At 49.8% G+C, this 27,478-nt stretch overlaps 1 protein-coding gene across 4 annotated transcripts; it reads left to right on the plus strand.

Moving 5' to 3' along the window:
* The first annotated feature begins 5,065 nt into the window (after positions 1–5,065).
* On the plus strand, positions 5,066–21,974 carry EDA2R (ectodysplasin A2 receptor). Of its 4 annotated transcripts, none has more exons than XM_039488995.1 (11): positions 5,066–5,196; positions 8,005–8,090; positions 12,162–12,293; positions 13,639–13,749; positions 15,062–15,240; positions 15,380–15,465; positions 17,197–17,361; positions 17,846–17,992; positions 19,108–19,640; positions 20,522–20,573; positions 21,474–21,974. In XM_039488995.1, the coding sequence occupies exons 3-11, from the start codon at positions 12,246–12,248 to the stop codon at positions 21,767–21,769; spliced, it is 1,617 nt and encodes a 538-aa protein (XP_039344929.1). In that variant the 5' UTR covers positions 5,066–5,196; positions 8,005–8,090; positions 12,162–12,245; the 3' UTR covers positions 21,770–21,974. The 4 variants fall into 4 exon arrangements, with proteins under 4 accessions (XP_039344929.1, XP_039344932.1, XP_039344931.1 ...); XM_039488998.1 differs by having other exon boundaries at positions 20,525–20,573; XM_039488996.1 differs by lacking the exon at positions 5,066–5,196 and adding an exon at positions 5,988–6,055.
* The last annotated feature ends 5,504 nt before the right edge of the window (positions 21,975–27,478 follow it).

A 27,478-nucleotide genomic window follows, 5' to 3' on the forward strand; every position in this document is an offset into this window, starting at 1 on the left:
CTTGGGAGATGATCGCATAGTGCGAGGAAAAAGTGTGGACAGATGATCACGTGGTAGCGCTACATATGTGCTGGATAGGGATGTGGGTGACATAGGCGGCCGATGAGGCTTGCGCTCTCGTAGAATGCGCCTTCACTATAGGCGGTGGGGTAACCCCTGCCAAGTTGTAACACGTGTGTATGCACAAGGTGATCCAGCAGGAAATGCGCTGGATGGAAACTGGTTGCCCCCTAATCCGCTTGCCGACGCAACGAATAGTTGCAAGGACTTCCTGAACAGCCTGGTTCAGTACAGGTAGAAGGCCAGCAGGCTACGTATGTCTAGCGTGTGTAGGCGGCATTCCTCGTTGGAGGAATGGGGCTTAGGACAGAGTACCAGTAGGAAAATGTCCCGATCCATATGGAAGGTGGAGACCACCTTTGGGAGAAAAGCGGGGTGTGGGCGAAGCTGGACCTTATCTTTGTGGAAAATCGTACACGGGGGTTCCGAGGTCAAGGCCCTAAGCTCCGAGACCTGACGGACTGAGGTGATAGCCACCAAGAATGCCACTTTCCAGGATAGGTGGGACCAGCAACACGTGGCCAAGGGTTCAAAGGGAGGACCCACGAGGCGGGATAACACTAGGTTCAGATCCCATTGTCGGACCGGGGCCCTGGCGTACGGGAATGCACAATCTAGGCCCTTTAAAAAACAGGAGGTCATCTGGTGGGAGAACACTGCTTGACCTTGCACTGGAGGGTGGAAGGCCGAAATGGCCACTAAATGAACCCTGATGGAGGCAGGAGCTAGCCCTTGAGTTCTAAGGGACAGGAGGTAATCGAGAATAAGCTGTAGGGATGCGGATGATGGGGAGGTGCCCCGCTCCCCTGCCCACCTGGAGAACCTAGACCATTTAGCAAGGAACGTCCGCCGTGTGGATGGCTTTCTGCTCTCCAGCAGGATTCGTCGTACATCCTCCGAACACCTTCCCTCCTCCTAGTTTTGTTATACCAATAAAAACTAGCAGGATCTTATTAAGAGGGATAAGGCAAAGATGCCACATTTATTTTAAATATAATAGTAAAACAAAAGATAAGAGCAAACAACGTTGTTTTACTACTTATTTCTATCACTACTTATTCCTTATACACACACACACACATACATATATCTATATTCATTTAAACAATCATTCATTCAGGTTCTGTATAGATGTTATAGTTACCAGCCTAGACGTTGCTCATGCCAAGTTACTGGCCAGGTATCTTGGTCATGAGGATGGAGCCGAGTCTGTGTCAGATGCATCTGATGCTCCTGGAGGCTGGCAGCAGAACCATAGACTCAAAGTCCTCAGTCTTCAGAGTCCAGTTTTATAGGAATTTATTCCTATGTCAGTTCATGAGAGTTGCTTCATTCTGCTGTTGCTAAATCAATCAGCAGGTGGCTGGCTCCATGTTTTCAGATGTTTGTTTTTAATGCCTTTGAGGTGTGGTGGGGTGGATTCCAGTTTGCCCTCTGGGGGTCATCTGGTTGATCCCACTTGACACCTTCTTCGGCCAACACTGAATTTTTCAGGCTGGTAACTCCCTAACCATTCATTCATTATTTAAACTAGGCACTCATTCACATACATTCTCTATCTTAATCACATCTATTTTACTGTCTCTTTACCTTTTGGGGTGTTACCAATTTATGTGAGACTCCCTGTCTTTTAACAATCAAAAATAAAGTGAGATGTAAACTTAGAGGGTGGGGGTCTCTATCTATATACTAAGAGTCAATTAATGTTTAACAAGTTTTATACAAAGTATTTCTTTGAGCAGGCTTCACACAGACACAGCTGGTGGCTTGCAGGTTAGAGGCTAAATGTTGGGAATCACATTTACTTCTAATATAAACCTTCAGTTATAAAGTATCATTTAACAATAAATCATTTTTAACAATAAATCATTTTTCATATAAACCATGTTTAATATAAACCTTCTTTAATATCCCTACACAGGGAAATCTGCTGGTGGGCCGGGACGGTTTGTTTACCTGCAGTGTCCACAAGTTTGGCCGATTGCAGCTCCCACTGGTTGTGGTTTGCCATTCCAGGCCAATGGGGTTTGCAGGAAGCTGCGCGGGCCGAGGGATGCGCTGGCTGCTGCTTCCCTCAGCCTCCATTGGCCTGGAATGGCAAACCGTGGCCAGTGGGAGCTGTGATTGGCTGAACCTGTGGACACTGCCGGTAAACAAACCATCCCATCCCGCCAGTGGATTTCCCTGATGGGCCGTGTGCCAAAGGTTGCCAATCCCTGTTTTGTATCATCTGCAATTTTTGCCACTTCACTGTTTACCCCTTTTTCCACATCATTTCTGAATACGTTGACTAGTACACAGCTATTTACCTCTCTCCATTCTGAAAACTGACCATTTATTCCTACCCTTTGTTTCCTATCTTTTAACCAGTTACTGATCCATGAAAGGACCTTCCCTCTTATCCTATGACAGCTTACTATGCTTAAGACCCTTTGATGAGGAACCTTGTCAAAGGCTTTCTGAAAATCTAAGTACACTATATCCACTGGATCCCCCATGTCCACATTCTCAAAATTGGATGCCTAGTCTCAGTTTTGGAAGATAACACTTGCTTCAAAATTTGCACTACTAATGGCCTTCATTGCACAGTTTAGAAGGTTCTTTTTCTATCGACTACCAATTTGTTCTATTCCTAGCTCTACATTTACATGTAGTTTATCTAGTAATTGTGCCAGCTGTTTATTGTATATGACCTAGACTCTGGGTCCTACAGAATTATTCAGAGACCAGAAATTCATCACAAACTTGTCTAGACTGCCCCAAAACAGAGTGCTAATATGATGATTTTAAATATCGCTGATGAACAAAGAGATAAAGAACGGTTAATATGTGGAACCCAGTCCAATGTTGGTCATGGCGAAGCATGACCAAAAGGAGGGATTGTGAAAGTAGAATGAATTATATTGTAAAAATAGAAAGGATTAAAGAAATGCTGTCTGTACCTTTAAGCAAAATTGCTGGAATGCTGCAATCCAGGTGTCAGGAATACAGACATTAACATAGAACAATTGCACCATTAAGGGCAATTGGTGAAGCATTAGCCTTAGATCGATAAGAGTTAGTAAGGAAGTAGGATATGCATGCTGTGCCCCAGGTGAATTTTACTGTTTTGTTCTCTTTATCGCTTTGTTTAATTCCCACTCTTTTATCTGTATAAATAAGACTGTTTGGGTCTTGCATGGCCACTCACATTATCTGGGTGTTATTGGCAGAGTGCTGTGCTAATAAAACAGAGTGGTCTGACAAATTGTGAGTCCTGATTCTAACTTTGACACACACAAACAAGTGAAAGAGCACGCCTCAATCATCCAATAGGTAACTTTGGCACATTAGCCAGGAGGAAGCAGATTGTGAGTGTTTTTGACCACAAACCCCATCCCTCCTGATTTGCAACCATCCCTGGACCAGTGACAGGTGCACAATCATCGTCGGACCAGTGACAGGTGCATTGGCAGCCAAGTCATTGGAAATAAGCAAGGAGGAAGCCAGTGGAAAAAATGAAAGGGGCCATTCTGGTATCACCTTGGGATCAGGGGTGTGCTCTGTATGCCTCAATCATCCAAAAGATCAGGGTTCGGCAACCTTTCAGAAGTGCTGTGCCAAGTTTTCATTTAGTATCTCTGATTTAAGGTTTCGCATGCCAGTAATACATTTTAATATTTTTAGAAGGTCTCTTTCTATGTCTATACTATATAACTAAACTATTGTTGTATATAAAGGAAATAAGGTTTTTAAAATGCTTAAGAAGCTTCATATAAAATTAAATTAAAATGCAGAACCCCCCAGACCCCTGCAATAGGTCAATTTGGCACATTAGCCAGGAGGAAGCAGAATGTGAGTGTTTCAGGGCCGCCCAGAGGATTCCGGGGGCCCGGGGTCTTCAGCGGCGGGGGGCCCCTTCCGTTCCGGGACCCGCCACCAAAGTGCCCCGAAGACCTGCGGCGGGTCCCCGCCGCAGGTCTTTGGGGCACTTAGGCGGCGGGTCCCGGAACGGAAGGGGCCCCCCCCGCCGCCGAAGACCGGGCTGCGCTTCGGCGGCGGCGGGTCCCTCTTTTCCCCACCCCGGCCGGTCCCGCTTCCCACTCCGGCGGGTCTCGCGTCCCTCCCCCACCCCCCGGCCCGGCCCCGCCCCGGCGGGTCTAGCTTCCCTTCCCCCCCCCCCCACGGCCCGGCCCGGCGCCGGCAGCTCCGCCCCCAGGCCCGGCCCGGCCCCGGCGGCTCCCGCTTCCCCCCCCCCTTACCCGAGCGCGTCTCCGGCGAGGCCTGAGCTTCGTCCCGCTCAGAGCCGCGTGGTGAGGGGGCGGGGCTGTGAGCTCCACGCCGAGCGGAGGCAGCTGCCCCGCCCCCTCCCCACGCGACTCTGAGCGGGGCGGGGCTCAGGCCCCGTTGGAGCTCCCAGCCCCGCCCCCTCCCCACGCGACTCTGAGCGGGGCGGGGCTCAGGCCCCGTTGGAGCTCCCAGCCCCGCCCCCTCCCCACGCGGCTCTGAGCGGAGCGGGGCTCAGAGGCCCCGGCGGAGACTCGGCGCTTGATGCGCTGAGGCTCCAGGAGAGGGGCGGAGGCGGGAGCCTCCGCTTTTCTCTTGGGGGCCCCTGCGGAGCCCGGGGCCCGGGGCAAATTGCCCCTTTTGCCCCCCCTCTGGGCGGCCCTGGAGTGTTTTCGAGCACAAACCCTGTCCCTCCTGATTTGCAACCCCATGGACCAGGCGGCAGCAAGTCCTGAGCAGGAGCCCAGATGGTTACGTTGCCCGGCAGAAACTGCACCTAGCTGCAAAACGGAAGGGTTGCTCAATGTGTCGTCACACCGGCCACCGCGGAGTCCCATGCAGCATCAACCACCTTGCCGCCCTCAGACCCCGCCCCTTTGGGCAGGCTGATCTGCATAGCCTCGCCCAGGAGGCTGCTTCTATCCAATGGGAAGCCGTGCCTGTCTGTGGGGCGGAGTCGCGGGGTGGAACTTCGCTTCTCGTGGGTCCCTCCAGGGCAGGAGGCAGGGTGGGTGGATGACTGAAGTGGTGGTGGGTGTTGCAGCTGATTTCATCAACCGTGGGGCCCCGGGCCCGCTGGCCAGTCTGTGGGGCTGTCTGGGGCAGAGCAGAACTGGAGCCCGCGCCAGGGTCGCTGCGGCTGGGAAGCAGGTAAAATGGGACATGTTTGCCCGGCGCCTGATGCTTTTTGGTACTTGCCTGTCTCATGGGTAGGGCAGTTAATTGCCTAGTGATCATCTCTGTGCGTGTGAGCTGCCTCGTCTTGTCCGTACTGCCCACCCAGCTTGCCGGGGCGTCTGAAGTTACTCTGCAACTCTAGATGCCAAACAGCCAGCGAATGCCCCCGATCCGTAGCGGCTGTAATCGCTATGCGGCACCCTAAATGTACTCGTCTGTCTGGGCTGCGTGTGTCCATCCCGGCCCGTGGGTTACGTTCACTCTGGCTGGGTCTCTCCGGCATGAGGAGGTCTCGGGCTGGTTCAGGCGGCAGAGTCGCTGTGCCGCGTACATGCCTGGGCATATCCCAGCGAGCTGGAGCATCCCTCGCACTTTCCCGTTCGTGTTTCAGGGGAGGGAGAGGCTCCAGTGGGCGAGCCTGTCTGTCTCAGCTAGACATCCTTGTAGGGAGAAAAGAAGCGGGCTGCCAGGAAGGATCGGTCTTGTTATTAGCTTTTCCTTGTAAGTTTCCGCGCTCGGAGTCAAGGTTATGATTGTCCGGTACCAAGCTGCAAAGCAGGGCCCTCCGTTTCTTCCCGGGAGCGAGGGGGTAACGGATCTGCACTAGCGGTGCAAAGGGTCCGGAGAGGAAGGAAACTGGTACTGACACGTGGTGAGCGGGCGAGTCTGGACTTGTTGCAGGTACAATCTCCAGCCATAGCTCAGCCTCCCACTCTCCGCAGATGGGGTTTCATCTGATCGCTTTACAAACGGTCCAGATATTTTGATCCGTGCAAACGCAGACTTTGGAATAAGCCGTGGAATACTTTGCCTGCATGCCAAAGAGTCACTGGTAGGTGACACCACTATAGTCTGGAAGGGCACGCTGCAAGTCCCGACACTTTACGCTATTGCGGGGGTGGCAGGCCTGATTATAAAACACAGCAGACACCAAAGTGTTTAGAGCACTGAGCTGTAGATTTCAAGGCTGAGATTGCAGCCAACGATAAATATGAGTGAAGATTACAAATGAATAATCTTATTGGTTATTTATGATAAACTATGCTATTGAGTTTAGTATTAGCACCAGCAAATATTAATGAGTACGAGCAACGTTTTCCATTATTGTAATTATTTATATTAAAGTTTAATAAATAATGAGATAGTAGTTGATAATGATTTCTTTAGTTCTTAAAAATGCATTTCCTGAGCACTGTGTGTATAATATTTATGGTATCTATGGGTGTACTCTTCATCTGTAAATATTTTAAATACTTCTGTCTAGCAACTGACTAAGCATTTTTATGTACATTTGGAGTAATTCTTAGTAAGTACAGATTAGAAATGGTTTTATTTGTAAAATTAATTATAAATGAGGCAGTAATTTTTTCCTGTGAGTTGAGTATGAATGATAGGTTGTCAGTGGTGTGATGTGTTAGACATTAGAGGACAAAAGCAAAAAGGAGTAACGGGGGTACAAAAAATTGTTACAATAATCAAGAAACTGGCCAGTTAATAATGGATAGGTCAAGGGGGAAAACAGACAAAAAAGAGGCCAAGATTTTCAAAAGATACCAGTGATTTTGGGAAGTCAGCTTGCAACTCTCTAAAAAGGCCTGTTTTTAGAAGATGGATGCTTAGATTGGTCATCCAAAAATCTGAGGCACTGAAAAATACTCAAACAGCCCCCAACACAGACTAGTCACATTTGGAAATCTTGACCCCCAGTGTATAATTATGTGTATAAAACATATATATAGTGTATATGAAAATTATACATATTATGTCCATGATCCTGCAAACACTTAGGCACAAGACAAACTGTATGTACGTGAGCAGTCCCATTGATTTCAAGGTCTCAATTGTATCTCTTTCTTTCCTAGATTGTTTGTCATCTTAAGTCTCGATCCTGCATTGTGATTTGCTAACATGGCTCTCCGCACTCCTGGGGAATCCCACTGAATTAAACAGAACTTCACATGGGTGCGGAGTTCTGTATTAATCAGATCCCAACGCATGATTGGGGCCTCAGATTATAAACTCTTTTGGGGATGATATAGGTCTTCCTATGTGTTTGAATGGCATTTCACATGCTGTGAGCACTACAGGAATCCAAGTGATAATAATACAGTAATTCCTGCATTGGGTATTATTACTGTATTTAAAGTCTCATTTTATTTGCTGTTAGAACAAATTGAAAGAAACAGAAGTCTAAAATGAACATTATGACAAGAGTTGGAGCATAAAAAAATTGTCATAATGTCAGAGAGGTGTAAAATCAGCACAGTGCGCACTCCCCTTTTGATATTGGGGTGTTTTTTCTAAAAATAAACAGAAAACAAGCTAAGAGTTTTGAAGTAGGACACATTACACACTTATTGAACTTTTTGTGACTTGGAGAAAGTCTACAAGTTCACTGAAAAATGTGTTTATTTCCAAACCAGGCTAAAAGATTCAACCATTTCTTACTTATGATGAGCAATACCTTTTTAAAGGTAAAATCAGTGGGACTGTTTACAAAGTAAGGTACAACTTGATATGAGTAAAGATAGAAGAATCTGGCTCAGAGAGTCCTATATATTAAGCACAATATAGTATCAAGAAATGCTTGCAGAACAAAATGAATAGTATTGAGTGAATGGGGAACAGAGGATATTGGCACTAAAGGCAAGGACTTGACTTAATATGAGGAGAAAATGCTAGACATGCAGGAATATTTTCCAGATTAATATTTTGGGATTTAAAAAAAATCCTTTTCTCCTGTTGCTTTTATTTAACATTGTCATCCTTTCTTTTTTAAAGCAACATATAAACCACATGATGGCATTTAATCTGGCTGACCTGTTTTCCACTGCCCAATTCTACCAGCTGCCAACTTCAGATATGCAGTAAGTGTTTTATAGCAATTTTTCCCATTCTGGTACACCTCTACCTCGCTATAACGCGACCTGATATAACACGAATTCAGATATAACACGGTAAAGCAGTGCTCCGGGGGACGGGGGGTCAGGGCTGCGCACTCCAGTGGATCAAAGCAAGTTCGATATAACGCAGTTTCACCTATAACACGGTAAGATTTTTTGGCTCCCGAGGACAGCATTATATCGATGTAGAGGTGTATATTGCAAGTAGTGCTGTATGGTACCAGTAAAGACTTGGTAAATCTTCAATGATCCCTTAACTCTAATATGTTGACCTGATAATCCAGTAATGCTAAACCTGATGCCACTCTCACGGTTCATTGAAATCTCTTTGCCACTTTGAAAATGTAGACAGAAATATCCATTAGGAACAGCAGGAGCCATCTCAAAAGATGGCAAGTGTTTATCAAACAAATATAAATGTTCTTCACTGTGTAAAGTTTGTAGGTCAGACCAGGGCCGCCCAGAGAATTCCGGGGGCCCGGGGTCTTCGGCAGCGGGGGGCCCCTTCCGTTCCGGGACCCGCCGCCAAAGTGCCCCGAAGACCCGCGGCGGGGCCGCGGGTCTTCGGGGCACTTTGGCGGCGGTCCCAGAACGGAAGGCCCCGCCGCCAAGACCGGCTGCGCTCGGCGCGGGTCCCGCTTCTCCCCCGGCCCCGGCCCTCCCGCCCCGGCTTCCCCGCCCGCCCGGCCCCGGCCTCGCCCGGCCGCGCCCCGGCCCTGGCTTCTCCTGCCTGCCCGGCCTCGCCCGCCCGCGGCCCCGGCCGCGCCCGCCCGGCCCCGGCCCCTCCCGCCAGGCGGGCAGCGGCCCCGGCCGCGGCTTCTCCCGCCCGGCCCCTCCCCGCCCCCGGCTTCTCCCGCCCGCCCGGCCCCGGCCCCGGCTTCTCCCACCCGGCCGCCCGCGGCCCCGGCTTCGCCCGCCCGCCCGGCCCCGGCTTCTCCCGCCAGGCCGGCAGCGGCCCCAGCCGCGGCCCCGGCCCCGGCCCCTTACCGAGCGCGTCTCCGGCGGGGCCTGAGCTCCGTCCCGCTCAGAGCCGCGTGGTGAGGGGGCGGGGCTGGGAGCTCCACGCCGAGCGGAGGCAGCTACCCCGCCCCCTCCCCACGGCGCTCTGAGCGGGGTGGGGCTCAGGCCCCGTTGGAGCTCCCAGTCCCGCCTCCTCACCATGCGGCTCGGAGCGGGGCTCAGGGGCTCGGCCGGAGTCTTGGCGCTTGATGCGCCGAGGCTCCAGGAGAGGGGCGGAGGCGGGAGCCTCCGCTCTTCTCTTGGGGGCCCCTCCGGAGCCCGGGGCCCGGGGCAAATTGCCCCCCCCTCTGGGCGGCCCTGGGTCAGACTAGGTTATAAACCAAAAAAAGTACCCTCGAATTTCAGGGATCTTCCTGAAAAGAATTTGAGTGTTGCTGTCAGTTCCTGGATTTTTATTTCAATTCAATGCTTTGGATAGTTATAAATCAAGCAGCTACTGGGGAAAAAAAACAAAAAACAAAAACAGTTTTCAATTGAATATGAAGTCTGACCAATGTTCAAGGAAAGTGCAAGTTAGGTAGGGCCTAATCCAAACACTCCCATTGACTTCAATGGGCTTGTAATCAGGGCCTCAGTATGCAGTTGTAGCTCTATGTACTACAAGGTGCCAGTCTAGCTTGTTAAGTCCTCTGTGAAATATCCTATTGTCTAGTTAAAAGGCTAGGCTGCGAGTGGTCCTTGCATGGGCACACAGTGGTGGAGTGCAAAAATGAAGCTTCCTCCCACTTTTGCAGCTACCTAAGGGCCTCCTATACCAGCAGTCTCTGCAGTCCCTATGCTCTGAGGAGTGCAGGGACTTGTGCTTCCCCTGAGACGCATGAAGCTATAAGAGAAGGATCAGGATGAGGCATGGTCATGGGCCAGCCTCGCATCTGCACTGGCCTGCGGAGTATGGCTGGTGCGCCTGGGCGACAATCAGATTCATCCACTGCGGTCACTGAGCCCTCCCTGACAAGTTGTGTCTCCTGCGATACAATCTCGCTGATGCAGCCCTGCCCCACCCACTCCACAGGGCCCTGGCATAAATGCCGTAGTCTAACCCAGTGGGATAAGAATGGTGGAACTGCAGAAAACAGGACGTTTACCAAAACTATGGTATTCTACACTAATGGTCCAAACCACTCCATCTTACAATAGTTCTAGTGCAGTATTTTGGGTGAGTATTACACATACGAGGGAGTGTTTAAATAGGGGAAAGCTGTTTTCACTGAGATTTTTAACAAATCATGAAATCATTTTGATTCAATAATTTAACAGTTTTTATACACCAAGTTCATAGATTCCCCTTAACACAGAACAATGACTGTAGATTGTTTCCCTATAAAATCAATGAGCAGGCTGATACTGTGAGATGTTTAGGTCCCAATCCGGAAAATGAGATCTTATTCTGGCAGTCGCCTCGAGATTCTGTACAGCTTCTGCAATTTAACCTAATTGGGACCAAATGTTTTAATCACTTGCTAGAATCTCAAGGTGGCTTTCTATTGAGGGCGCTCATAAAGTCATAGAGTTTAAGACCACCAGATAATCTAGTCTGGCCTCCTGCGTATCACAGGCCGTCAGCACCTCCAAACTAAATCCAGCAATCAGAACTAGACCCAAGTATCGCAGCCCACAGGAGACTGGACTATTATGTGTCACAAGCAGAGAATAGGAGGAACTGAGGTGACTCACACCAGAAATTCAATAAAGCTTTCAGTGTCCATGTATTGCTAAACTGGAGCGAGGACCAAGGAGCCATAGATACAAAGGATAGAAAAGATTATGCAGGATAAAACTGTATTTGGGAGGCCTGCTCCCCACATCATTCCTATTATTGTCTCACCTTGCCTATTCTTTTTTATTACTATTTATTGTTTGTATTAGGATGACACCTGGGGTCCCCCACCAAGATTAGGTCCCCATTGTTCTTAAGACACCCTAGTGAATGGTGCCTTTCCACTTCACTTGGGAATTTGCTCTTGTTCCGTTTGTATTTATTCATAGATATGGGCCCAAATCAAAGCCTCCGTTCCAAATTCCATATCTGGGTCCATATCTGAACGTTTTACCTCTACAATGGACAGACGCTAAACCATGGATCTGAACAGTGCTGAACTTGGGGCTTCAAACGCTGAGCTTATCCAAAGTTCAGGGTGTTTGGAGTCAGCCTATTATGGAGACAAATTTCAGATATGAACTTGGATTCAAATCTGTGATTGGTTTATATTTGGGAGGATGGTTCAGGCCCATTTCTATTTTTTTCCTAACAGAAATGGGCCCTAACTAGACATTAATACTGAGCCTAAACATTTTCTTGTTTAGCTTCAGCCCATAGCTCCGTGACCACCATCTTCTGAGACTATGACAAACTCTCTTTATTTACTCTATAGTGTCAGTATCCTTGAAGCTATTTATGGACTGTGATCTCATCCCTCCTGCGATCTTTGCTTTACTGGGCTAGATAAATTTAGCACCCTTAATTTCTCGTTGTCATATGGCTTTCTTTGCAGCGTATACTGCTCAGGGTATGTGAGTTGATAGTAATAACTAATATCTTGCTTTGTGTGCTTATCCAGTGGAGACGCCATATCAGATGAGTCCTGATTGTTTGGATAGTGGGAAAAGCCTGGCCAATAGCCCACTTCCAAAGTGCAGCCTACTTTGCATAGGGCTCATGAGAGTGGGAGATCAGACTTGAGCGGCATAGCAAGGAACATTTACTGAGGGGCCCTTTACATTTACAGTTTATAATGGTGGCATAGATAGAAATGGGTTTTGATGTGGGTGGGGGGGGGGGAAGAGAAGTGGAGAGTGCTTGTATATCTACTGCTGTAACATCATCTTTTCCAGTATGTTCCTAGGCTCTACTGTGTGAATATTAGCAGGCTGTCCTTTGACTTGTTCCTAATGAGGCCTGTGGCTGGGCTGACAAAAACTTGTGCTCCACTCATTTTTGAATTGTTTCAAGTTATAACAGTGGCTGCCTTTGAAAGCATGTTTCTCAAGCCCTTTCTACTCTTCTTTAATGTTTAGATTCCAATGAGTCGACCTCATGAGGCAGACACGGTGTTATTAATTCTTTCCTGATTTGCTGGATGAGGTTATGAGAGAAGTGACATGAAGAGAGACCCAGTGCTGTTTTTTGCTCTATTTCTTGTCACTGAGGTAGGAATCCACTTGAAACAAATGAACCGAAACCTCTGCATAATGTGTTTTAATAGTTTCAGTTTGATTTCTGTTGAATTCTCTCTATGTGCTCTGCTCTCTGTAGTCTGCATTATTTGCATAGCCCAAATTCCAAATGAGTTCAGTGGGGGCTGAAATCAATAGAAGTTTTGCCATTGACTTCAGTAGGGCAAGGATTTCACCAAGGAATGCATGGCCGGGCTGTAAGTCTGTGGGCTAGCCTTACCTAGTACCTTTGACTAGTTTTGTTTAGTTTGCAGCTGAGGATTCACATCAGTTTTGTGTCTTGTGCTAAGTTCTGGCCATGAATTCCATTTGTTGCATTAAAATCTTGGGTGGTAGCCTGGTGGCCAGTAATATAAAGTGTGGCTTTAGTTCTTTAGAGAACCGATAGTTATTCCTTGCTATGTTCTGTGCCCCATATTATATATCCCCAGATTCCTTCTGCCCCACTGATCCAAGACTGTGTAGTTAACTTATCTTCTCTTGCACTGTTTTCACACCAAATCACGTGAACATGAGCTCCTCTGAGTGTAGGTATTTGTCAGCTCTATACCAACTAAGGATCTGGATTGAACATCTGCTTTGTGTGCTCCATCCAGTTTGGTGCTCTCTGCGGACCTGGATACCACATGAGTGTACTTTCCACTGCTCCATTTATGGAGATCTTTGTGATGCTTCTAAATTAGGAAGAGTCCTACAGTTTAGAAGACCAGGATTACAAGTTATCTAGTGTGGACTATGTACTGACCTCCCATCAGGGAAGCTGCAGACCTGATCTTAAAAATCATCACTGATCAGAGTGTCCAACATGAGTTTGGAAATAACAACTGACCGCACCTTACTTCACTTGTAAATGCCACCAAATGGCACAAGGAATGGGTAGTTCAGCTGCATGACCTACTAAAGTCCCTCCTCTGCCTCTGCTTAGCCAGTTGCACCTCCTACTGCCCTTTGGGAAGAAGGAATATGGCTCTGCTTTTGCCAAAATGAGGTTTTCCTCGTGCAACACAAGCATCTACTAAAGTAGTGGTGGGCAACCTGCGGCCCACAGGCCGCACGTGGCCCATCAGGGTAATCTGCTGACGGGCCACGTTTACATTGACCATCTGCAGGCCCGGCTACCCGCAGCTCCCAGTGGCCCCCGTTTGCCATTCCTGGCCACTGGGAGCTCACCACTGTACTAAAGCAAGTGGGAATTTGGGGTGTGCAAGGAATGCAGGCAAATTTTCCTTCCAATGAGAAAGCATTGCACAGTAAAGGGCACGCTTGGTTCAGCTCAGGAGTGTTCTGGGACTTGTAGTAACCCCAGTTGTTTCTCTAGGTCCGAGGTGCTGCTCGAAACCCAATGGAATGCCAGGAGAATGAGTATCTGGATGAGCACAGGAAGTGCGTTCCTTGCAGGGAGTGTGGCCCAGGATGGGAGCTTTCCAAGGTAATTTGGCTGCTCTGGGATGAACCTGGATTGTTGGTACTGGTGGTGCTAGGTGAATCCTCTGCTAGCCTTTAGTAGAAGGATAGTATCAGAGCTTTCTCTGAAATGGATGTCCATGCCTTTAAAAAGAACAGAGCTTTATTGGCAAGGGACATTAGACTATTCTATTGATCATGATAAGTGATGCAGGGATGAGGATAGGAGAATGGGAAGATGGAAGTACCAATAAGTAAGGAAAGGTTTCAAATTGGTGTAGCTTATTATGTAAACACCAAGGAGAGCCCATCATCTCCAGCTCCCAGGGGAAGTCAAAATCCCTCTGGCGGATAACTTCAGTGTCCTGGTCAGAGCTATGCAATGTCTCATAGACTCATAGACTTTTAGGTCAGAAGGGACCATCTTGATCATCTAGTCTGACCTCCTGCACATTTCAGGTGACAGAACCTCACCCACTCTTGAAATAGAACCCCTAACCTGTCCTTGTGTGGGTCATTGGCAGCAGGTGTCCACCTGGGATCTCTGGCTCTATAAATGAGCCTCTATGCCTAAGCTAAGAGACCTAGCTCTGTTCATCAAGAGTATAGACTCATCAACCTCTATGTGTGATCCACTCACCACTGGAAGAGGACAGAGCGCCAAACTTAATGGGTGTGATTTACACATTCCACTGTGGTTAGTGAGTTTGCTATATATAGCCTTGACTAGCTCAGGCTCATACTGTTTGATCCCAGCTGCCAGCAAACCCTCTGCTCCCCCCGAGGGCACAGCATTACACCAGCATCCCCCTGGCAGTAAAACAAGTTTTAGTGACTGAGGCTATGGCTACACTTAAACTTCAAAGCGCTGCCGCGGCAGCGCTTTGAAGCGCTAAGTGTAGTCAAAGCGCCAGCGCTGGGAGAAAACTCTCCCAGCGCTGTCCGTACTCCACCTCCCTGTGGGGAATAACGGACAGCGCTGGGAGCGCGGCTCCCAGCGCTGGGGCTTTGACTACACTGGCGCTTTGTAGCGCCGCAATTTGCAGCGCTGCAGAGGGTGTGTTTTCACACCTTGCTGCAGTGCTGCAAATTTGTAAGTGTAGCCAAGCCCTGAGGCAATGTGTGACCTGTTGCTGAATGCAGAATGGCTGCCCCACTACTATCCAGTGCAATGCAAAGATGTGAGATGCCCAGAGTGTGAAAAGCAACTGAGAATTCTCTCACTGAAGAGAAGCCATCTGCCTCTAGAGAACAGAACAGCTTCTTCCCTTTGTGGTATCTTCGGATCTGATGCCATTTCTTTGTCTCAGTCATGGACCTGCGCTTGTCTCTTGCAGGAGTGTGGCTATGGTGAAGGAAGGGATGCCCAGTGCACTGCTTGCCCTCCCAGGAGGTTTAAGGACAGCTGGGGGTTCCGTGGTTGCAAACCTTGTCTTTCCTGCCCCCTCATCAACCGTGTCCAGAAATCCAACTGCACTGCCACTTCCAATGCAGACTGTGGGGAATGTCTGCCAGGGTGAGTACAGCTGGCAGCTGGAACACCAGAAGCAGAGGCACGTGGGAGGGCGTAGGGTGGTGCTGTTCAAAGAGATGATATATACAATTCTCTTATATCTTGTCCTGTTGTTAAGCATTCTCCACTTACTTTTTGGCAGGTTTTACAGTAAAACCCGGATTGGCGGGCTGCAGGATCTGGAATGCATCCCCTGCACAAAGCAGACTCCTTCCTCTGAGCATCAGTGTACGTAGCCAGCAGCACTCCAACCTCTTGTCTTTCACTGTGTAACATGTCATGTCACAGGGCATGCGATGAGTCCTGCAGGATTAACAGGAGGTGGGAGTAGTGGTGGAGTGGAGAGGGCCAGTGACGCATGTAATTCAGTATCACCTATCTCCGACAGTGGCCACTGTTACATGCTTCAAATAAAGGCATAAACCCCCATAGTGTAACTAAAGGCAGGTCTGCACTTAAAACACTGAATTGGCACAGTTGCGCGGCTGTAGTGCTTTAATGAGGACGCTCTAAACTGACGGGAAAGAACTCTCCCGTCAATTTAGTTAATCCACCTCTGTGAGAGGCGGTAGCTGTGTAGGCAGGAGAAGCGTGTCTACACCGGTGCTTAGTTCGGTATAATTATGTCGCTTGGGATATGGATTTTTTACGCCCTTGACTGACGTAGTTATACCAAAGTAATTCTGTAGTGTGCAAAGGAAAATTCCCTCCTGACCCCCGCTGCTGATCATCTTTTCCCTGAAATATGAAGATTGAGGCTTTTTGTTGTTTCTGTCCTCTTGAGTGTCCTTGCAGAGGCTGTGCTTATTCGTTCAAATGTCTAGTGCTTGTTTTGAAGTTTATTACGCTAGCTGTAGCGGAAGAATTCTGCCCCAGTGAGTTCTGACCAAGGAAGTGCTGACAGTGTTTATCTGGAGGGGAGGGGCAGGTGGGGCCAGCAGTGCCATGATATGTGGTCAGACACAGCAGCTCAGCCATTTTCTATCCTGTAATTTTTTGTTATTTCTGTTGCTAAAAATCAAGAAAAATCAGCCCCATCACTTTGCAGTCATTCGGCAGCCGGGAGATAATTTTAGCTGTTGTTTCTCAGTCCTCCTGGGTCCAGTTGGTGGTTCTGCCACTGACTGTGGACAAGTCACTTAAACTGCTTGTGTCTCAGTTTCTCCATCTGTAAACTGGAGCTAAAAATACTCTGCTGCTGGATGGCACTGGATTATTATGTTCAGTTTTCAAAAGGGATTTAGGAGCCTAATTCCCACTGACTGTCAAAGAAAGTTAATGGACTTAGATTCCCTAGAGTAATAGGAGGTGGGAGGAGTGGTGGAGTGGAGCAGGCCAGTGATGCATGTAATTCAATATCCCCTATCTCTGACAGTGACCACCTAGGAGTGACTTAGGTATCTAAGTCCATTAAATTTCTTTGTCAGTGGGAATTAGGTTCCTAAGCCTCGTAGGCAGTGTTCCCTCTAATTTTTCCTACCCATATGCGGAATAAATTTTATTATGTGCGCCGCGCTGCCCCGGCTGCAGCTGGGTTCAGGTTGGGCCACCCAGGCCGCTGCAGGTCCAGGCAGTGGCATAGTTGGGACTGGGGGGCCGCCCCAGCCATGGCAGGTTGGGGGCCAGGCTAGGTTGGGGCGCCCCTCTCAGCAGCAGCAGGTCCCCAGGCAGGTTCCCTAAGTGCCTGTGCGGTGCTAAATAGGATGCTGCATGGCCGTGCAGCCACGCAGCTTACAGGGAACTTAGCCCTTAGATGCTTTTAATTTCTGTGTTGAGATCTCTTGTCCTAAGGGACATCTGTGTGTATGTGTTTAATATCCTTGTAACTGGTCATGTACTAATCACTCTGGGCTGGATCTGTGCTGCCCTAGTCCTGTCTGCTTTCTTCTCTGTAGCATCCTGCAGCGCACCATGTGCTGATGGGACTCTGACCTCTTTCTTTGGCTGGTATGTTTGCAGGCAGCTCCAGGACTAGCCTGGTGAAGGTAGCGATCCCCACAGTACCTCCCCTGGACACCACCCTCCTAGTGCTAACCAGCAGTGCTCTAGTCATCATTGTGTTGGTGCTGCTGGCACTTGCCATCATCTGCTGCAAGCGCTTCTGGAAGAGCCAGTGTCAGCGAGGTGAGTGAATGCAACGCAGCATCCCTCTGGTCCTCCTTCCCCTGCCCTTTCTTCCCTAGAAATAGTAGGGAAGAGGAGGAGGATGTAAGGGCTCAGATTCAGAGTGCCAGATGGGGCCAGCAAGGTTGTCACTTTTGAGGTTAGTGCTTTCTCTTCTAGGGTTTTCCCGGGCTGGGTTAAGACAGAGGAGATGTTGGCAGTTGTGGAGGTGAGGGGGCCAGGACTGGAGCAGCAGAGGATGAAGCAATTAAGAGGATGAGGAAAACAGCAAGGAGGAGTAGGTTAGAGAGACACAATTGAGGTGCATTGGCACAGCTGTGCGGGGAACAGTGCACAGCACTAGCCCTCTCCATTCCAGGCAGTGAGGCCTGATTGCTCCTGAATTTTACAGTCACCAAATAAATAGCCATACTAGATGGCCTAGTGCATTCTGGGAAAACAAGCCAGGTCTTCGCTGATATCAGTTGCTCTTTATCCTTTAAAGTGTTTCTGAGGACCCAGAATTTCTCGGCCCAGAGGGTGATGTTCCAGGCCTCAGCCATGCCAAGCAGGTTTCCCTGTGAGGAACAGATGTCTAGTCCTTGCTGCTTGGGTGTGAAGAACCTGAGCCCTTGCTCCAGGCAAGCAGAAGGTAACTCTTCTCATTGCTCTGCTGCTTTAGCTTGGGTCTAGGGGGAAGGGCAGGCTGGGTGGTGACCCCCACACCCTTATGTCTGCTCAGTTTCCATTCCTCAGGCGGAAGGAGCACCCTATAGGGGAGGAGTGGAGGTGTCAAAATTGCTGCTGCCATGAGGCTTACTGCCAGGGTCAGCCCCTGTGGTCAGACACTGGGATAATTGAGGTGGATGGAGCACAGTGCCACTAGGAATCTTCCTCTGGGTGAAAGGTGGACGCCTGGGGAGGAATCTGAACTCAGAAGATGTTGCACTGGCACTGGGAACATGTAGGTTCCACTCCTCCAGCTTCAGTGTCTTTCTCTCCTAGGGATGTGTGGGTTGGGGAGGAGAGAGTGCTTGGCTGTTGTAGTGGGGGTGACCCTGGAGGGCTGGTGATCGACCCCTGGAAGCAGGGGCGGCTCTACCATTTTGGCCGCCCCAAGCAGTCATGCGCGGGAGGCGCCCCGGAGCCGCGGAAGCAGCGGACCTCCCGCGGGCATGACTGCAGAGGGACCGCTGGTCCCGCGTGGCTCGGCTGGACCCCCCACGGCTGCGGACGGTTCGCGGGTCCGGCGGCTCCGCTTGAGTTGCCGCAGTCATGCCTGCGGGAGGTCCAGCCGAGCCGCGGGACGAGCGCCCCCTCCGCAGTCATGCCTGCGGGAGGTCCAGCCGAGCCGCGGGATGAGCGCCCTCTCCGCAGTTATGCCTGCGGCAGGTCCGGTCGTCCCGGGGCTCCGGTGGACCTCCCGCAGGCATGACTGCGGCAGGTCCGCCGGCCCAGCCTGCCGCCCCCTAGATTTTGCCGCCCTAGGCACCAGCTTCTTTTGCTGGTGCCTAGAGCCGCCCCTGCCTGGAAGAGCAGGGAGCCTTGCTTTGCTCAGCAGCGCTCACTGCCACCTTGCGGACAAAAGGCACCGAGTAGCCCTGTCCTGTCTGTTCCTCTGCAGCTGGAGACAGGCAGTGGCAGTGCCCCGTGGGAGATGGGGTTTTTAAGGAGTGGCTGACTGGAGGGAGCCCAGTCCCCGGCAGGTGGAGAGGCTGGTGGAAGGGGAACCCATATACTTTTAAGCCATGGGGTTTCTGGTTCCAGGTCCCGTTGAACCAGTTCAGTTAATTTCGAATGGTGAAGCCATAGGCCTGCAGATCCCTGCTCTCCAGCCCAGTTTGGAAGCGATTGCTGTCAGCCCCAGTCCCAAATCCCAGCTGGCGAGAAGCGTCTTGGAGACCCAACCCCTGATAAGGAACTCAGGGTCCAGCGACTGTTCTGCAGGGGGTCCGTCATCCTCAGATGCCAGGCAGGGCACAGCTGGGTTCACAGAGGCCCCAACTCCCCTCTCATCATGTGCCTCAGAGATGCAGCCTAGGTGGCCCCATGCCCCAGTGGAGTGCACGGAGCTAGACCTGCAGAAGTTTTCCACCCAGGCCGAGTTCATGGGCACCAAAAGCCAGGAGGATGCAGAGAAGCAGGCGGCTCAGAGGATCCGGAGACATACAGATGAGCTAACCCTTGAAGTTCCCCTGTTTGGTGCCCCTCTGATAACACAAAGTGAACTTGTTCTGGAGCCTGTCAGGGGATCGTCCTCATCCTTCCAAATTCCCACTGCTGAAAGCAGGGAGCAGCCTGTAAGTACTTCCCATCTCACCTGCCTCTGTATAATAACAGCTACTACGGGGATCACACAGGGAGGGACAGGATAGCAGAGGAGCTGAGGGTACAAAACCTTTCACTTCTGAGCAGGTTCAGATCCAGCACTGGCTGGTAGTGACTGTCCAAAAGTCATCACCATCTGCTGTTTAGTGAGCTGTGAGGCATGAGTTTGGGAAGGGACACAGCCCAGTTCCCACTGGCCAGGGTAGAACATAACACATCCACCACTTCCACCATTAAACTAACTGGTGTTGAGAGCCCAAGGAAAGCTGCCAGTTGTGGTGCTTCTTTGTTTGCAAGGAACTGGTCTAAGACCCACCAACTTGTCTAAGGGCCACCAAAGAGCTATGAGATGGTTGCAACTACCAACCTGGGCTGGGTTCAGATACTCAGCCTGGCAAAAGGGCAAAGTCCAAGCACGTCCTTAACTCAGCAGGATCTGTGCACTTCACCTGATCCCTGCATCACCCATGAATCATCTCTGCATGTTTGCCAGTATGGAAAACTGACCTGGTGGTGAACGACTCTGCTTCCCTGTCCTCTGAGCCATCTGGTCTCCTCACCAGTTTGTGATGGATTAGTGATTAACAGAAGTCTAAAAAATGTCTAGCGGGTAATTAACTTACTAGCTTAGGTTCAAGTACTTGTTTATTGAGATGGTGGTTTGCTGGAAGAACTTAGAGCATCTTAATAGGGTTGCTGCCCTAACTGAGTGGTGCTGTATGGATGGAATGGAAATATCCAGGCCATTACTAATATGTGGCTGGTCCTGTGGGTGGAGCACTGACAAGATCCACATGTGATTGTTGCTCATTCTCTGATGAATCTCCCCAATCCTTGGGCATCTTTGTCTTAGCAGGTGAATGATGTCCTGAGCCTTGTGAGTGAGATTAGCAGCATCACACAAGGTGAGTGGATGTCTGGGCAGCATTTTTCAGTCATGTCCTTGCTCCTCAAGGGTTCAGGTGGAGGCAGACCACCTGCAGAACCCCAGCCTGGCCAGTGTCGCCCTGACAATTGACATAGAGATCTGTGGCTGACCCTCTTTCACTGGGCCTGTGGCATTAATGCGGGGAATGGTCAAGCCATTCTGTGACACACCTTGGAATGTGGGTGGGGTGGGGGACAGGCACCTAGTTTACCTGTATTAACAGTGAGGATCATAGGCGCAGACTCCAAGGGTGCCCTGGGGCTGGAGCACCCATGGGGGAAAAAATGGTGGGTGCTGAGCACTTACTGGTAGCCCCCTATCAGCTCCCCCCTCCCATTCCCAGCGCCTCCGGCCCGCCGATGGGGCCTGCCATCAACACCTCCCTCCCTGCGCCTCCCACCCACCGCGAACAGCTGTTTTGCCACATGCAGGGAGGCTGGGAGGGAGGGGGAGGAGCAGGGAAGCGGTGCACTCGGGGGAGGGGGCAGAACTGTGTTGGAAGAGGTGGGGCGGGGGTGGAGCAGAGGCGAGAAGAGGCGGGGTGGGGCCTTTGGGGAAGGGGTGAGTGGGGGCTGGGCCTGGGGCAGAACCAGAGGTTGAGCACCCCTGGCAGTTGAAAAGTTGGCGCCTGTGGTGAGGATTAAGCTCCCCTGGGGCCGAGAGCCAGGTTCCATGAGGCTAAGCACTGAAAGGAAATGCATTGGTGCCCTGTGGCAAAAGTTCCCTCTGCGGTGAGGCCAGGCAGAAGGTGATGTTGCAGCTGCTCATCAGATGGGTGGGGGCAGGGGCCGTGGTATGGGCCTCACTGCCTTATTTGCAGGACACTCTTCCCTCGCTGGGTAGACAGGCTCTCACCTCCCTTTTTTGCCATCCCCAGGTCTCCCCATAGTACAGCTCCCCCACTCCTTGGTGCTGTCACTTGGCTTCCAGTTGGACCCTTGCTTGTCTGGTCTCAAGAATTTCAGCCACGTGGGGGTGGCGCTGGGGGTCCCATCCCATCTGGTGAGCAGGATGTCCGGATTCAAGCAGCTTGTCGCTCACCTCGCCTCCTCAGGAGACACAGTCACTGTCCCTGCCCTGGCCCGGATCCTACAGCGACTCCAGCGCTTCGATGCCTTGCTCCTACTCTGCGATCATTTCGTTCTGAGCCGGGCCCAGGGCTGCCAACACTAGGAGAAACACACATCGCTGCCTCAGCACATAGAGGGAGGGGTAACTCCAGGCATAGTTTTGGCTGGGTGAACCTGGCAGTGATGCAGCTGCATGGTTTCCTACCCACTCTTGTGGGTTGTGTGGAGGTGGCCTTTGAATGCTGGGGGTAGAATCACAGTAGAATGATAAGTCTGTGAGTGCTCACTGAGTAAACATATCTCAACCATTGCTTGAGTCCCACCTTGTGCTGGTGATGGTTGGCAGATGCATGTGCTACCTCCAAACACCACCTTTCTTCATACGTGTTTATATTGATGCCCAGAGACCTCGTGGCCCTCATGGTCACCATGCATGGTTACAGGGCCATTTGCCTCCGTGGGAAGGTGTGGATTTATAATGGACCCTCGAAGCACACAGTGTTTCCTTGAATCACATCTCAGCTGTAATGACTGAACTCATTGTGTGAGGGGCTGGAGAGGAGGAGAGGGTTTGAAAATATCCCCCAACTCTTAAGAGGGAGCTCAGGGTCTGGACGCTCTGTGTTGGATTTCTCCCCCTGAGCTGATTGTATCTTCCTCTTAGATGCCTGATCATCATTTGTTCTCCGCCCCCACTGTTTAGAGGTGGGCCCTCTCTATTTGGCAGACACTGTATTTTGCTGGCTTTCTGCTCAGCTTTCTGCTGTGGCTGCCTTTTTGTTTACTTCTCCTTTTGTGTGCCGACGAGGGGACCTGTTCTTGGAGAAGGGTTGTTTAGCTGCCACTCCTTTTTTTTTTTTTTTTTTTTGCCAGGAGGAGGGACTCATGCGCTGAATTTCTGTGTGCCATATCAAAATAGCGGTGTGTTTAATTGTATTTCCTGGCTGTGGAATGCTACACTTTTCGTAAAGGGATATTTTGAATTGAGAGTCAGGATTTTTTTAAGCATGGTGGAATTTGCTTCAATGCAGATGCCAGTGTACTTGTTGCATTTCCCAGTCTTCTTCTAAGCACCTCTGCTCCCTTGCCCAAAGGTGGTTGCTAACGGGCTCCTCTGTGCAGAAGAGCACGTATTCTGCTCTTCTGCACATCTGAAGTTTTAAGAACACGTGAACCAAACAAAACCCTTGTGGGAATCTGGATGTGTAACCCAGGGTAAGGGTCTCCCCTCCATTGCCCCTCCTGTGAGCACCATGGGTCTCATCTTCTAAACACTAAATGGAGACCACTTGGCCTGGATGGTGCCCCTTTGAAGTGCAGACTGAAGGATGGCTTGGCTTTTGTCATAAACAGATAGTTAAGGGTTAATGTCTCTTTTACCTGTAAAGGGTTAACAGGCTCAGTGACTGACACCTGACCAGAGGACCAATGAAGGGACAAGATACTTTCAAATCTCGGTGGAGGGAAGTCTTTGTTTGGGTGGGTTTTTTTTTTTTGCTACTTCCACCCATTTGGCTCCAATCTCCCCCGCCTTGGTTACAGTTTTGGGCTTCCCATCTAGGATGTACCTTTCTATTTCCTCAGGAACACTCTCTATGAACTGTTCCATTTGCATCAGGAGGGACAGCTCTTCTAGAGTTTTAACGTTTGTTCCTGACATCCAGGCATCCCAACTTTTTCCAATTTAGTAGGCGTGTCTGGGGAATGACACATCTGGTTTCCACCTTAGGGCTCTGAACCGCCGACGGGCATGCTCAGGTGTTAGCCCCATTCTGATTCTGGCCTTTGTTTGAAACAGTTTATAATCGTTCATGTGTTCCTTAGGCATTTCAGCCGCCAGCTCTGCTAAGGGTCCACTGAGCTGTGGCCTCAGCTCTATCATGTACTGGTCTGTAGGGATGTACCCATGGCAGGTCCTTTCAAAATTTTCTAAGAAGGCCCATCTGCAGCCAGTTAGCATTGTGGGCACTGTTCATCTTCTCATGAGCTTTGGGAAAAGTGAGCTGGACTGTCCTTGATTAAACCCTTCACCTTATCCTAGCTAAGAACCATAAGCTGTTGACAGTGCTGTGATGTCTTAATTTCATTCACATTGAGCATCAGTGGTGTGCCAGGGACCTCACTGGTACATTTGTCATCACCTGCCTTGTAGGTGGGAAATTTCCTGGGATGGGAAACAGTACCTGGAGAAGGGTTGTTAGGGTTGGCTGGAACATCTGGCTTAGCCTTTGCTAATTCCAGGGCCTGCTGGTGGGCCTCCCTCTGGAGCTCTAGCTGTTTTTGTTGCCTCTCCATCTCTCTCTCTCCTTTTCTTTCATCTCCATCTCCTTTTGTTTTATTTCCAGCTGCTTTTCTTTTAACTCCATTTCTTTTTGTTTTGCCTCCAGCCTTATCAGCTCCTGTTTAGATGCTTCCTTGGCTCTCATTTTTTCTGCTTTCTGGTGCTGGCCACACCCCTCTGCAGTTCACTGAACTGGGATGCTTCAGCTCAGGGCTGCTTGTTACAGAGATTTCCTAACCTTTCTATGCCTGGATGAATTAGAAAAAAAAAACACTTCACTTGCAAATGTCCTTTGCTGGTGTTTGCTGACTCACAGCTTTTAACTGGACTTCTCTGACTGAGAAGAGACCAGAAAAACTGGTTTGTGACTTGTCTTTTGCAAACTGTAATTACCCTTCAGCTAAGCCCAGCTGGAATCCCCTTCTAACAAAGCCTTGTTAGAAAACTTAACACCTCTGCCCTCAGGCTGCTTTTCCAAACAGCCAGAAAGGGAAAAAAAAACTCCCTTGTTTTGGTTTTTAAAACAATCCCCTCTAGCCTGCTTTCCTAGCCTTAGAAGGAGAGAACAAAACAAAATCTCACTGGCTTTTGGTTCTTAAAAAATCCCACTGTTAACACCATGTCATAGGTTTGTTCCCCACTTTGAACTTTAGCGTCCAAAAGGTGGGGACCTGCATGTCCCCTTCTAAGCTTAAATCCTAGCTTAGATCTGATAGCGCTGCCACCAACCAAAAATATAGTGTTTTGGTACACTTTCCATTCCCCCCAAACAGGGGCGGCTCTAGAAATTGGGCTGCCCCAAGCAGCGCGGAGTGCTGCGCCGCCCTTCCCCGGTCCCGCGGCGGGTCCCCTCTTCCCGCGGCTCCGGTTGAGCTCCTGCCGGCATGCCTGCGGCAGGTCCACCGGAGCCCGGGACGAGCGGACCTGCCGCAGTCATGCCTGCGGGAGCTCAACCGGAGCCGCGGGAAGACGGGACCCGCCGCAGTCATGCCTGCGGCAGGTCCGCTCGTCCCGGGCTCGGGTGGACCTGCCGCAGGCATGCCGGCGGGAGCTCCACCGGAGCCAAATGCCGCCCCCCCGGGAAACGGCCGCCCCAAGCGCCTGCTTGGCGCGCTGGTGTCTAGAGCCGCCCCTGCCCCCAAACCTTCCCTGGGGAATCCAAGACTCAAACCCCTTGGGTCTTAACACAAAGGGAAATAAACCATTCCCCCACCTTCCCCCCCCCACAGACTTTCCCTCCCTTGGTCATCTGGAGAGACTTCACTGATTCAAACTCCGTGAATCTAAAACAAAGAGGGACTCATCTTCCCCCTCCTCCTTTCCCCCCACCTCTCCCTGGTGAGTCAGACTAATCCCCTGAGGTCTCAAACAAGGGGGAAAAATCACTCAGGTTCTTAAAAAGAAAAGCTTTTAATTAAAGAAAGAAAAAAGTAAAATCTATCTCTGTAAAATCAGGATGGAAATGCTTACAGGGTATACAGCTTATAAAAAACTAGAGGGACTCCCTCCCCCCTAGCATAAGTACAAGTTACAGCAGCAGAGATAAAATATCCTTCCAGCAAATACACATTTGCAAATACAGAAAACAAGCAAAAGACTAATCCGCCTTTTTAATTAATACTCACTATATTGAATAGAAGAGACTATTTTAGGAAGCTTGGAGAGCCTGGATGTATGTCTGGCCCCTCTTAGATCCAAAAGAGAACAACCCTCAAAAAAAACCAAACCCAAACAAAGAGTTCCCTCCACTGAGATTTGAAAGTATTTTGTCCCTTCATTGGTCCTCTGGTCAGATGTCAGCCAGGTTCACTGAGCTTGTTAACCCTTTACAGGTAAAAGAGACATTAACCCTTAACTATCTGTTTATGACAGCTTTCAACTCATCCGGTGCCCAATTCTCTTGCTGTAGGATGCAGGCCATTCCCATTGGCTTCTGCAGGAGGTGCTTCTCTCCTATGCTGGGAAAACAGAGCCGGTGGGGTTTAGTATGTTACGTAGCCACAACAAAATAAACTCAGAATAATAATGGAGGGTGTCTCAATGGCACAACCACTCTATCCCCTTGCATTGGTTAATTAAAAACTGAAAGGATGGAACCCCTCCAGAACTAACTATGCCAAGTTCATAATGGGAAATGCTGGATGAAACACCATGGAGTAGTCTCAAAAGAATATTTTCTCACTGCTAGTGTAATGTACTGCCAGGTGCATAACGCCCCCTACTAGAATTAATCAGACCTTTGTGTGGTCAGATTCTGATTATTAACCTGTGCAGGGAGGCTAAATACTACTCCCAGGTAATGAGGGTTGCCATTTGCTTGCAAGAGGCTTCTGTTTGAAGAGCAGGAATGTATGACTTCTCATCCCAGTGCCATGTGTATTTGATTTGGCTGAATGACTCCAGTGTCTGGAGGTTTGTGTCCTGGCCACTTTATGCTGCCTGTCAAAGTAATCATGCCATGAGTGGTGAAGTGGCCTTATTGTAAAATAATGTGTTGTTCAGACTAAAGATGACCTCATTTTCTGAGAATGGCTGTTCCATAGGGATGCGCTCTTCTGTCTTTAATTTTCTCTCGGAGGATTTGTCAGAGTTTGCCATGGTTTGGCTGTGTTAGACTTCCTGAAGTTCCTGGAACTGGTGGCTGCAAGTTTTTGTGCTATTTTCTCAAAGCTGCCACCAGCTTCTCTTCTTACTGTGCATTAAGCAGGAGCAGGTTACACTTTGAACTGCTACCTGACAAATTGGATTGGTGCGGGGAAGTTGTAGAATATGAAACAATCCAAGTCTTCTGTAAGGCTGGAGAAATCCTGCCACTGGGTCACTTCACTGACTGACAGGCAATATTAAAGTAAGCTTCTAAGTGCAGTATCGTTGTCAGGGGCAAATACTTCAGGAGAAAACATGACACATCCCACGTCTCCCGGAGAGAGGACAGGAATCCAGCCCTGGCAATCAGCTGCAATATCTGTTTTGTGGTTGCAGAACACACCCATGGTCAATTCATGAGAGGATCCTAGCAATCAGGGCATGTGACATACTCTATTATATTAATGTGTTTTTCAGCTCTGGCACTCAGCTGTGATGGATTCCTTTCATAGTGAGGTCATTTTCAGAGAGCAGCTGCTCCAGGAGGAGAGGCGTCTCCAGGAGCATGACTGCAAGCAGCACTTTGCCATGAATTCAGACAGATGGAGGCTGTCATTCAGATTCTATAAAAGACACTTTCACTATGTTTCACGTTAGGTGGGATTCAGTGTGGCTCTGTCGAGTGGCTGATGACATAGGCTCCCTAAAATGCCATCTCCAGGTGGATCTTTACTTCATTTGTAGCACAACCTTGACACCTAGTGGATGGGAAAGGAGGTGCCTTTCTAATAATCTCTCCTGGGTTCTTGCCCAGTCTGTGGAGCTGGCTGTTTCAAACAAGGGTGAAGAAGAATTTGGCTGGCTCCACATTGCACAGGGTGATGGTGTTGGGCTGCACGACATTGCCCACGTGTGCTGGATTTCGCTGCACTTCAGCATGTGGGG

This window comes from Mauremys reevesii, linkage group 9 (genome assembly GCF_016161935.1).
Source record: "Mauremys reevesii isolate NIE-2019 linkage group 9, ASM1616193v1, whole genome shotgun sequence".
Taxonomy (NCBI): Eukaryota; Metazoa; Chordata; order Testudines; family Geoemydidae; genus Mauremys; species Mauremys reevesii.

Excerpts from the sequence above, each read along its gene's own strand:
- EDA2R (XM_039488995.1), top strand. The coding sequence starts at position 12,246 with ATGAAGAGAGACCCAGTGCTGTTTTTTGCTCTATTTCTTGTCACTGAG. Across the intron at positions 15,466-17,196 it reads TCCTTCCTCTGAGCATCAGT|GCAGCTCCAGGACTAGCCTG; the intron begins GTACGTAGCCAG and ends GTATGTTTGCAG. Across the intron at positions 19,641-20,521 it reads CTGAAAGCAGGGAGCAGCCT|CAGGTGAATGATGTCCTGAG; the intron begins GTAAGTACTTCC and ends TCTTTGTCTTAG.